The following is a 13015-nucleotide window of genomic DNA, read 5'->3' on the forward strand; positions in this document are numbered from 1 at the left end:
GGTCAGACAACAGGCACTAAACACAGTTGGATACGGGAGTGAGTTCTAGGTTCCTATAGCACTGTAGGGTGTCTATAGCTACAACAACTACATATTTTATAAAGAAACAGAAGACAGGAGCCTGAAGACTGCCAACACAAAGAAATAATACATGTTTAAGGCCATGAAAATGCTAATTACCCCATTTGATCACGACATATTGTATTCATATATCAAATTATCACGTTGTGCCCTGCAAATATGTACAATTATGTGTCAATCCAAAAAAGTTTAAATGCTCTAAATTTTACATTGGGTTTCTCAAGCTTTAGTAGTATTCAAAAATAACCAGAAAATCAGAGAAGAGCGTATTTTATTGGCATTTTGGCCTAGCACAGTTCAATTCAAATACGATGGAACAAAGTTAAACTAAATGAATATAATATAAATAATTACAAGTTTCTGTTTTACCATCCTGTGATTGTGTTCATGTGAGTACAATCATCAAAACTGTCTCTCTAATCATGTATCAGAGCACCACCTTTCATTTCAGCACTTGATATGTGAATTTTATTGTCAAATCATATCTGGCCTTAGCAATGTAAACATATTTGCTACAAGTAAACCTTAGAACATAAAAGTGAATGATTATCAATGAATAAATCAAAATAAAACTGTGTATCACATGACACAATTAAACAAACATTACATAATACTGTTTCAATAAGAATCTTAATAAATTTCATAAAAAAGGAAGCAGGAGGAAAAAGGAACTGTGTAGGCTCCCAATATAGTGTTAAAATACTGAAGGATATAATGTAAAATTTACCTCAGAAAAAGGGGAGACATCAAAATAATGTAATGAAAACCAATTTTGGTTTAGCAGTTACAATTTTCATTTTACTGCAAAGGCTTTCTTTATGTACTGTGACAAAATGCTTTATTTTCTAGCAATCTTTTCTTTAAAAAAAAAAAGTGTTGTAGTTAGTCACATAAACCGGGTACTTAGTAAGAATTTCACATTTACTGTCAGTTGTGGGATTATCATCCCTGCCCCAAATATTTCTTCATCTCTAAACAATTTTTCCAAATAAACAAAAAACATGATATTATCTTTATGAAAATTACCATTATAAAGTCAGATAATTTCAAACAAATCATAAAAATAAATCCACTTCAACAGAGCAAGCACAAAACAAGGGCATACATAAGTGCTGAAAAATCACAGAAAAATAGTCAGCAAATATGCAAAAATGTTCACATTTACCACTATTGATTTGTTCCTTTCTGGCTAAAATTGAATAGGTTTTAAAAGGTCAGGAGGACATTCAGTGCCACTTTTGATTTGTCTGCAATATACAAGGTAAGTTATATCTGTAGTACAAGGCAGACAGATCTTACTCTTAAACATAAGTTATATAGAACTCAAATTTCTAAAACCAGTTTTAATACTGTGGCAAATAAAACAAATTTGTTCTCATTGCTCTCATTATACTTCAGCTTACTCTACAAACGCGAACTTTTTTTGCATGTCATCTCAAATCATACTGACACCAAAAAAAAGTTTTGAGATATCTCTGTCGGTTTCCACAGATAAACTGAAAAAGGAGCTGGGCATGGTGGTGCACACCTGTAATCCCAGTACTCAGGAGGCTGAGGCAGGAGGATCATATGTTCAAGGCCAGCCTGGGCTACACAGCAAGTTCAAGGCCAGCCTGAGCTACAGAGGCAAACCTTGTCTCAAAAAAAAAAAGAAAGAAAGAAAGAAAAGAAAAGAAAAAATTGAATAAAGAAAAACTGAAGTTGAGATATTATTTCATCTTAAGTGTCCTGAACACGCTGAGCATGTCAAGCAGCACTTGACACAGCAAGTTTCTTCAGGTGATCCATAAATACTTGCAAACTAACATCATCTGTGAGAATAGGTGCTCCAGACTCCTAAAGGAAAAAAGAAGTATTCACTGTGATTAAAACATAGGGTGATACCTTGGAATACATAATCAATGTATGAGCTATGTTTAAAACAGACAAGGAAATCACTTTAAGCAGAAATAACATCTAAGATCCTGATTCCTTGGAGGAAGTTCTACCTAAATACGTAGACTTCCCTGAGTAACAGGACTATGTCTTTGTTCCTCTCGGGCTGCTCCCATCACCTCTGAGGTTCTGCTAGAAGATGAGGTGTCTCAGGATGGGACTCGTTACGAGACCAGTGAACAATTAAGACAGCCTGACCTGGGCTTAAGACAGCCTGACCCTCCTCCTGCCATTTCAACAGAAATCCCACTGAAAGGATGTAAATTCACGATATCATTTACTATGCTTGTCAAGTTTTCAAGTCTTTAATTTATCTCTGCAGGTTTTAGTAATTAGTAAGAGTTAGGGGAAATTCCTAATATCCATTTTAATCAAAACTGTATTAATAAGCACTCGCTTCAGCAGCACATGTACTGAAAACTGTATTGACAAAATGATCTTGATACCTAATCCATACACAATGAAATTTTTATTCTGAGACAGGATCTCGCTATGTAGTTCAGGCTGGGCTTGAAATTGCAGTGATCCTCCTGCCTCAGCCTCCCAAGTGCCGGGATTATAGGCATGCACCACCATGCCCAGTTGAAATTTTCCTAGAGCAAGAGAAAGTATTTCTAGATTTTATACCTGAACTTCAAATTTTTTCCTTTGATACTCAAATTCCATTTATTAATAAATAGAAATAGTTCGAAAATGGAAACTATGTACAAGAAGTGTGAGGATGCTGTGGATCTGATCTGACATAGCACCCAGACATGTGGAACCTCTTCCGAACAAGAGAAAATTATCTGTCACACTAAATCATAATAACTTGGGAAACCTGGTGATGGAGGGAGTAGAGCTGGGATTACAGACATGGAGTCAGGGCAGGCACCTGGGCTCCAGCTCAGGCTCTGCCACTGACTACTCATGCGTCTCTGAGGAAGCTACTGAACCTGCGCCTCAGCTCTCCTGTCTGAATAAGGACAACAGGATTTATCCCAGAGTTCCACAATTCAGAGAGTCAAGTAGAAAAAAGCAAACAGAACAATACCTGGCACACATGGAAGGCGTACAGTAGCTCTTCGTTATTAATTGTTTTGAAAAATCTATTATTTTGTAACACTGAAATATTTCTCTTTATTTTACATATACAGTTACCATAGACAAGGACAGGTCTCAAAACTAACCTAACCCAATAATAAACTGGTGACTCTTGCTGTTTTTCTTCCTGTGACTGTACCTGATTTTTTTTTTCATTTTATGTGTTTTCCACCTCAATTCACCCAAACCCACATCTATTTATTCTGATGAAGACAAAATAGATATGGCTTGCCTAATTTACATTCAACAGAGATCTTATTTGAAACTACAAATACTAATGCCCAAATCAAATTTATTGCAGTTAATTAATCTCAACTTTTCAAATAGGCCTTTTTTTGTCCCTAAAATATATATCCAGGATTAGGCAGAAAGGTCCAAACTTTCTCACTTAATTACAGAAGCAGTGTTACAGTGGTGCCCTCTTCAGGCTATTCACAGATAATACATTGATTGGGCTGTGGATTTCTGATAAAAAGAAAACTAAGAAAATTGGATCCCATTAATTTTTAGTAAATAAAATGCTTGTGTACTAAGTTAATTCCCAGGGCCAGGGATTTGGCTTAGTGGTTCTGCCGCTTGCCTCGCAAGCACAAAGACCTGAGTTCAATCCCTGGTACCAAAAAAAAAAAAAAAAAAAATCACACTAAGTTAATTCCCTTGGCTACTAAGTTAACGGCCATCATCAAATTAATGATTAAAAACTCAGAATGTGGAATCAGGCCTGGGTTAAAATCAGGGCCTGCCACAATTGAGCTGTGTGATCTCGGGTAAGTTACTTAACCTATATAAACCTTAATTTCCTTTTCTAAAAAATGGATAAATAATGTACACCTCATAGAAGTTTTTCACAATTAAAAATCTTAGCATTGGGACTAAAATAGTACAGATTCAACTTATCAGTTATTATGATTATGAAAATATTAACATAATTTCTTTTATAAAAAGCATGAATCAAGAAAGGTCTTCGGGCTCTTGTTAATGCCTCTAATGCCCTACTTCCAGGCAACAATAATTAAACTCCAAAGTTTAAAATAAATTTATGTTAGACATCTTCAGGGAGAGACTTTTTTCCAGTGAAAACAGGTAATATTTACTGAGCATTACTATCTATATCAAGCACGTATTAAACTTTGTAGGCAAAGTAGTAAGGGCAGAGAGAAGCAACTTGCAGAGTCTGCAGTCTAAACTATCGGCCTGAAATGATATTTCTCCACATTTACCAACTTAGCGAGCTCATTCTTTCAAAGCCTCCCAACTACCCTTCCATGTTATCATTTTAACTCACAAACAAGAAGTCATCATTTCCAAGAAGTATTTGGTCCATGAATTAAATCACATTTTTCATTACAGAATTCCAGCCACGAAGATGGGAAGATGCTCAGTGTGTTTGAAGTAGAGTAAGACGTCCAATTTGGCCAAAAGATCTAAGCAGCGGCTAACAGTAGAAAAATATATTTGGGTCATACAAGAAAGGACCCTCGATCCCACCAGAAAGGATTTGTACAGAATTCAGTCAGAGTTACTGAAGATTTCAGAGCTCACTTGCAAGACTACAGCATGATGGAGACTAATCTGGCCACTGCCAAAACAGAGAAGAGCTGAAGTCCCAGAGCAGCCAGCCGGGCTCCACAGTCCATGTGAAAGTAATAAGGACATGACTCTGGCTAGTGACACGGGAGGGAGGTAGAGGGAATAGGGAAAATGTGTGAGTCATCAGGGCAGAAGGGAGACACTGTACATGATTAAAGTTTCAAGCCTTAGGAATCAGACAGTGGTGAGAGATGGAGGGCGTAGCTCAGGGCGAAGTACTTGCCTCCCATACACACAGGCCCTTCTACCTAGCCTGGACCCCACACTTAGCCAATTAACACTCATCTAAAATTATTCTACCTGTTTTCTAAAGTGTCCTCTTTATCAAGCTCATCCTAAATTACCACCAAAATGTTTCATCTTTGCTCTAGTGCCTGAACTACAGAGCATGGTAAAGAACATTATGGAAGCATGCTTCTAAAATTCCTAGTAAATAAAATGGACTTCTCAGCTGGGTACAGTGGCGCACACCTGTAGTCCCAGCTCTCAGAAGGCTGAAGCAAGATCCCTGGAAGTTCAAGGCCAGCCTGGGGCTACACAGTGAGTTTAAGGCCACCCTGATCTATACAGCAAAACTTTGAAAACAGGCGGGCAGGGGGCTCAGCACTGCTGTAAAAGCCATTTTTTTTAATCTCTTGCTGATTTCTTATATTCATGATAGCTGTTTTTAATCTCTGTTTTCTAGTCCTTTACCTCAGCCTTTCACGTTAGCAAATAATCTATTACTGAAAAAAAAGTATTCAAATATATGTGAGCGTCTCTATCTCAAAATCTTTTTCTTTGCCATTGTTCTCACGTTTTGCTTTTGCCATAAGTAATGTTCTGCCTCCTCACCAATGCTTAAGTTCCAGGTAGTCTTAATCACATTGTCTCCTTCCGAGGATTTAAAATATCTGTTTTCTTTCTTTCTTGTTCTTTTCCTTCCCCATATTGTTTCCTTATACTTGCCCTATAAGTAAATTCTGTGCTTTTACCCTAAAAACAATCATCCTTCTATCATATTATTATATTCTCAGGCTAAATTTACAAAAGAATCATTTATATTTATAAAGTCCACTTCTTTACTTCCCCATAATTCCCTATAATCTATTCTCTCCCCCTAATGAAGGATCCAATCAGAGTTGAGATTTGTATGTAGCTTTCACATCTTGGACTAATATACTTACCTACAACTCCCAGTTGAGTTCCAATGAATTTGCTTTTGAATTTCCCAAAACCTATTCTTTTTCACCATCTTGCATTCATTCCCCCTTATTTCCATTACTTCAGTAAACATAATTTCAGTCTACAGATGTCTCCCACTTAATCTTAAAATTCAACTATACTGCTGAGTGTGGTAGGGCATGCCAGTTATCCTAGCATTCTGGGAGGGTGAGGCAGAAGGATTGCAAGTCCAAGCCCAGCCTGAACTACAAAGCAAGACCTTGTCTCAAAAAAAGATTCAAAAACAATACAATCTAAGATTGTAATTTGAACCTCGGTCCAAAAACCTTCAACAACTCTCCATTACCAAGTAAAGAGAACCTCCCAGTCTTCAACCTGGCATTCGAGATCTTCTATGATCTAGACATGTAACACATTTCCATGTTCTATGCATGTTCTACTGTTCATCTGTACATATAGGCCATTATCTTAGCCCATACTGTCCTCTAGCTAGAATTCCCTTTCTCATGCAATTTCTTATTGAAATAATAACCATTCTCCAAACTAAACATGCCTTTTCCCTGAGCTCTTTTACCACACACACTCAATGTGACCGCTTCCATTTTTTTTCTAATCCCTGTAATATTTTATACTTCAGGCACATTGACCATATTCTTGCATTTGCACTTTACTTACATATACATATGCATCTTATCTCTAACACTAGACCACAAGCTCTTCAAAGGCAAGAGTGACAAATGCATATCCTAAAGCACCAACATAGAGTCCAGCACATATTAGACATTTGATAAATGCTGAGGTGTTACATCAGGAGCTAAGATTTCTACCAAATTAAAGTTGTCAATAATGACTTGCAAGCTTCCTGCTTTTCTGCTCCACTACAGTCCCTGGCCTCTCCTGGCTTATTAGTCTTTTCTGGTTCACAGCCTCACATTAAGCTTAAATCATCACTTCCCATCTTATATACTTTATTACTTTTTGTCTCAAGGGTAAGGTGTTAAACTTGCAATAAGAAGGAGTTCTGTCTATTTGATAGGATTGCTTTTTTATTTTCTATGGTGCCACCAAATAGTAATTCTATTTTCTACTCTTATTTTTTCATTACTTTTCCAACAGAAATCATCACTAAATACACAGGAAAAAACACAGCCTTCAGAAAAATAAACCATGAAAACAGACAGAAATAATTTCCAAGACTGTTATTTACACTTACCTGCCCCCAGGCATACATATTATTATGAGTCTGTGAAGGGTTGACTTTGGAAAGCAGGAAACGGGCCTTAAAAGCAAAAAATAAATAGCATTAACCATCAGAAATGGATTTAGTAAATAAGCTGAATAAATACATACTTTCTGAAATAAATTTGATGTTAGTAAAATTAATTTTATTAAAATGTAACATTTAAGAAGATTAAGTTTTCAAATGTGTAGGCCACTGTGATAATAAATGCACCACCTGCATGATGGCACACACCTATAATCCTAGCACTCAGAAAGCTGAGGTAGGAGGACTGGTAATGAATTTAAGGCCAGCCTGGGCTACATAGTGAGACCTTGCTCAAAAAAAAAAAAGAAGAAAGAAAAGAAAAAACAAATGTACCCTCTTCTCTCCAAATCAAATATCTATTATCTGCGTAATAACAAACAATGCATTTTTAATACAAAACTCAGTATATAAAACTTGTGTGTGCAGCCAGGCATGGTGGCACATGCCTGTAATCTCAGCATTCTGGGAAACTGAGGCAGGAGGATTGCTGTGAATTCAAGGCCAGCCTGGGTCACATAGTGAGTTCAAGGTCAGCTGAAACTACATAGTGAGACCCTGTCTCAAAACAAAGAAAAAGAAAATAAATACACCCTCTTCTCTCCAAATCACATATCTATAACCTAAATAATAACACACAATGCATTTTAATATAAAACTCAGTGTATAAAAATTGTGTGTGCAGCCCAGCACGGCGGTACATGCCTGTAATCCCAGCACTCTGGGAACCTGAGGCAGGGGGAATCACAAGTTCAAACCAGCCTAGGCAATTTAGTGACTTAGTAAGACCCCATCTCAAATTTTTTAAAAAGGGAGGTGGTGGGGAGGAGGGAGATATAGCTCAATATGAAGTCCCCAGGACCCCCAAAAAGTGTGTGCAGAAACTATGACAGAGTTTGTGCAAGATTACAATTATTCCAAAGCAGCCTGAAATATCATAAATTCAAAGTTCCATAAAATGACACGTTTTTAAAAACCACAAAAATTTACATTTTTTTTAAACAATGACTCTCAAACTTTTTAAACCATGGGTGATTCCATGAGATAATTTAGCCAATATTTTAGCCATCTACCAACATGACTTATCATTATCAAAACAATAAATGAGGAAAATAGCAATATATACAGTGAGAATCAATAAAAGAATACATTGTAATTTTAAACTCATACCAGAATAACATAGGCAGTCTTATCTTTTGAAGATTAATATCATACAAAATATTTTCTACTCTCTAAGTAAACAATTTAATTAATACTCAAAAGGTTGGTCCCTGAGGTCAGAAGACCAGGTTTCAAATCCCAGCTCCTTCATTTGCTGGGCTTATTTGGCCACAAGGCACCTAAGTCCCAGTTTTATCACCTACAAAATACAGATAACAACAGAATTCTCAGGATCAGAGGAAATAAAGAGAGTAAAGGGCCTTGCAAATTCTTAATACATGCTGTAAGTACAGTAAAACCCTAATAAAATTGTCATTTCTGAGTAACTGCACTAGACACTAGGAATACAGTAGTAAACAAACTAACCTGCCTTTAAGCAGCAAGTGAAATAAACCTATAACAACTTATACTTAACTTACGGTAACTGATTAGAATTATAAGTGAGTAGCAGGAAGTGCTGTCTGAACGCACACGAAAGCACCTGACCTAACCTTCTGAAGGCTTTAAAGGGAGAGGTGCACATGCATGTACCTCATTTGATCCTCATAGTTTGAAAAACCCCCTAAGTCTTTTGTAATACCACAACGCTTTCCTTTAACATTTCAATCTATTTTGTAGAAAACTGGAACAGCAGAATGAGGGAAAAGAGAAAAAAGTGAGTAACCACAAACTTAGCAGTCACAGACTTTACCAGTAAACAACAGGAGGTAGGGAAGTGCACAGCTCCACTTCCCAGGCTGTTCCCTGCTCAGTAAGGCTGGTGCCGCCAGGGCTGAGCTGCAGCAGAACGCAGGAAGCAGCAGCACAATGTCACTGGTTTGCTCTGAAAGCCTCAGTAAAAGCAAGCCCTGGATCCCATCCACGCCCGTTTCCTTCCCTTGCCCTTCCTTTACATAAGGAGCAATCCAGTCAGATTAAAGTCAGAAAAGGAGAAGAAAGACCCAGAGGGTGCATCCCCACACAAGCACGCGGGCTACAGACCTGACTGCCGCCGTGCTCGGTGTCGATGTACCGCGGCATCGGGAACCTCGAGTGCAGGATCTCCTGCGCGTCATCCACCGGGGCCTGAAGAAGGTGCCGGAAATTCTCGTACTCCGGCATGTCCTGATACCCCGACTTCCGCCACTGTGCTATGGTCTAATTTTAAAACAGTTCAAGAAATTATTTTAAATTGCTGGCTTGCTCACCTAAAAATCCTAAGATATTTTTTCAAAGAAAGTAATCTCTACAAAAATAAAATTATTGAAAAAAAATCTCAATTTTTACAAATACTAATTTCAAGAGAAAATATTTTTAAGTAAATAGATACAAATTAGGATTTCCTCCATCTTTAAAAGTAAAACAAAGCCAGGCATAGTGATGCATGCCAGGAAGACTGTGGCAGGAGGATCAATTGAACCCAGGAGTTTAAGAGCACCCTGGTTGAGATAATTACTTTAAAGGCAATATGTCTATTCTATGTAAATGTCAATGCATTCACTTTCATAACAGCGTGCCTTGTGTAAAATCCATTTGTCCAGTTGTGTCTTGACAAATGAACAAAACTGCAATTGAAGCCTAAAAACCTATACTAGGAAGAATGACATTTTATACATACAGGTCAAGTTTTTGTTTTTTGTTTTTTTGTTTTTTGTTTTGGTACTGTGATTGAACTCAGGACCTTGTGCTTGCCAGGCAGGTGCGGCACCAATGAGCTACATTCCTGGCCCTGGGTCAAGTATTTCTTATCCAAAATGTTTGGGACCAAAAGTATTAAAGATTTTGGTATCTCTGGATTTTGGAAAATGTGCATATATACATGATGAGATACCTTGTGGACAGGACTTAAATGTAAACACAAAAGTTACATTTCATATAATTCTTATACACATAGCCTGAAGGTAATTTTATAAACTATTTTTTAATAATTTTGAACATGAAACAAGTTTCATGGTGTGGAATTTTCTATTTGTGGTGTCGTATTGGTGCTCAAAAAGTTTTGGAGTTTGGGGTACCTTGGATTTTGGAATATTGGATTAGGGAGGTTCAACCTAAATCCAGGTTTATCAGCACCCAAACACTAGCCATATCATACAGGGGGAACTTCCGTGAGTGAAAAAGACTTTCCATGCACTGGTTTAAATCCTACAGAATCTTACCTCACCGTGATAGATCAAAATCTGGAAGAATGTGTCCATGAGAAGAATGCGATCTGCAAGAATGCTGCTGCTATCCAGGAGAACTGGCTGCCGGGAAGAAAACAGTGAGAAATGAGGAAAAATAAACTACATAACAACACAAAACAGATCTTTCCAGGAAATCTTCTGAATTTTAGTTTTACAATTAAAATCTCTTGCTTTTATGAATTCTCACAGTATATTTTAATTTAAATTAAATTTAAAAAACAATTTAAAAAACAGAGACAGGAAGAATCAAAGGTGACTCGATGGAGGCAGCACTGAGTGAGCTGGGAGAGGCTTGGGACAGCAAATTTAGGGCACGTGGGAAACAGTTTGCCATATGAATGCAACAGGGTGACCTGGACTGAGGGCATAAACTTGGGGATCACAGGCACAAAAATGGCAATTAATTATGGGGTTAGACTGCATCACTTAGAGAGATGGAGGAAGGAAGCCCCAGGCTGAACTCCGTGGTGTGCCAATACTTAGAGCTCTACAAAGAAGACTGAGAAGGAAACCTCCATTAGTAGGAGGAAACCCAGCAGGAACACCAGGTGCCAGAGAGCCAGGAGAAAAAGGTTTTCGAGGACAGAACCTTCACTAGGCAGATGATGTTGACAGATTACTGAGCCAAGTTGTTGAATCACATTTTATACATCTTATATTCTCAAAGGACTAAAGGAAAATGAGATTATGTTAAAACAAGAGACTTTGTTTAGAAAGGTTGTTGTAACTATCAGATACTAAACTCTGAAATAAGCTACATACTATAGAATCATAATCACTTCTGGAAATTGTTAAAGACATAAATAATCATACATGCTAGAGGATTTGACAGACCAAATAGTTAGACAAAATGATCTAAAAGTCTCTCCTACCATATTTTTAATGATTTTCTAATATAATGATACCTAGTATTAAAAAGTACTCATAAATGTAAGTGAATACATGAACAACTTGAGATAATGATTCATTCAATAAATTCTTAAATTCAACAACTATATTACCAAAAAGAACTTAGTTACTTTTGCTTTTTTAATGCTACTCAAACAGTAACAAGACCAATCAACTTTTTTCCTGCTTCTCTTACCTCCGGTGGTCCACTAAAAGAATATGCATACAGAATAGGCTGAATCATGATTAGAGACTGGGTCAGATCTTGACGCATAAAATGGTGACGATAATATGAACTCTCATCAGGACTGTTATTAAAAATTTGCAAGAAAGGAGATCTTCTTAAATGAAACATAAACTGCAAGATAAAACATGTAAGAAGGCTTTTATTGATTTTAATATTACTATAGGAGTTTACTATTAACAAAAGCATTTGATTACAACTATGTATTAACACAATAAAACAAGTTATAAGAATATTTAAAAGTGTATTCTCCAGAAAGGAACCTTGTTCATATTTATCAGCAGCTTAAAAATATAATCCTATAACAAGAATAAAATCAAGAGGCAATTAAAAAAAAAAAATAGGGACAAAAACCCAGGTGCTCAAATCTAAGGAACAGAGAAGAAAAACAGGAAAGTGTGAGGAATTCAGTCAAATACTCACGCTAATGCCTTTTGTGCTTTTTACTATTAGCTTCTCTACAAAGATGAGGCCTCAAAATTCCCAAAACAGAATTTTGCATGGCTTAAAATAAACAGACCCTGGCTCTCCAGACCTCATTAGAAGTCTGTTGACATCTCCCTATATAAAAATGAAGTTTATAGATTACAGATCAATAAGGATTTGAATGAATGAATGCTCTAAAATGAAAGCTGAAGTTTTAGACAAAGTTTTTATGGGCAAAAACTTGAATTTCCACATCTCAGCACTAATCATCCCTCTAAACTGATCTAAAATGCCAACTCCTGTAAAAAAAGATGTATCAAACCATCCACCTGAAAAGCTTTCTTTAGATTTTGTATACCTTTCAAAGCATTTTTCACTTTCTCTTCTGCATTGTTCGGATTGTCTCAGATCTCACCCTTGGGTCTGAAGCTTTTTAAAGCAGCATCTACATCATCATTTTTATCCTCCTAAGGTCCCCTGCACGTTGTACTCACTAAATAAATGTTATCTCTTACTTATTATGTAAAAAAACAAGGCTTTTAATAAATCTAATAAACTTTAAAAAATAAATAATCTAATAAACTGACAGATAAAGGGATAGAGTCCCCTGCTCCCAGTGAAAAACATTCTATAAGGTAAATAAAATTAGTTCCTTTCTATTGAGCTGGTATGGCCTCATAAAACTGTTCTCAGGTGATAACTTGATGTAAGACTAAAATTATCACATATGAAGTCTTTCTAGTCCACTGCAATTAGAACCCTTGTTTATTAGATGGAAAGCTAGTCGGCCTTACACCTAACGATACTCATGGTAAGGTTTCAGAGTAAATATCTATTTACTACAAATAAATGACAAATTATGAAAATACTATATACTTTTCACTAAGAATTCACAGCATAAACATCAAAGTTATCCCCTAATTTGCATAACCAAAAGAATAACTCAACAGAATAGGTCCTATAAAGTGAATAAAATATAAATAACAGAAAAGATGAGACCCAATGCTATTGGCA

The 13015-nt window shown here is 36.6% G+C and overlaps 1 protein-coding gene across 2 annotated transcripts in view; it reads right to left on the reverse strand.

Annotated features, from left to right (window-relative positions):
* Positions 1-335: 335 nt before the first annotated feature.
* The window catches only part of Sec23a (SEC23 homolog A, COPII component), a 55599-nt gene continuing 42919 nt past the window's right edge, over positions 336-13015 (reverse strand). The window contains exons 16-21 of one of the 2 annotated variants that reach the window (XR_206012.4): positions 11528-11689; positions 10417-10503; positions 9260-9415; positions 7067-7132; positions 4385-4534; positions 1755-1917 (exon numbers count right to left, since the gene is read on the reverse strand). Coding sequence is in view for 1 of the 2 variants with exons in the window: in XM_004862747.4 (XP_004862804.1) it covers positions 1828-1917; positions 7067-7132; positions 9260-9415; positions 10417-10503; positions 11528-11689 (561 nt within the window). In the remaining variant the exon portion in view is untranslated. Of the gene's footprint in view, positions 1918-4384; positions 4535-7066; positions 7133-9259; positions 9416-10416; positions 10504-11527; positions 11690-13015 lie in introns of both variants that reach the window. The other variant, XM_004862747.4, reaches the window with a different exon arrangement.

This window comes from Heterocephalus glaber, unplaced genomic scaffold, assembly GCF_053883595.1.
Source record: "Heterocephalus glaber isolate CG9 unplaced genomic scaffold, H.glaber_assembly_v1.0 deba00000901, whole genome shotgun sequence".
NCBI classification, from domain to species: Eukaryota; Metazoa; Chordata; class Mammalia; order Rodentia; family Bathyergidae; genus Heterocephalus; species Heterocephalus glaber.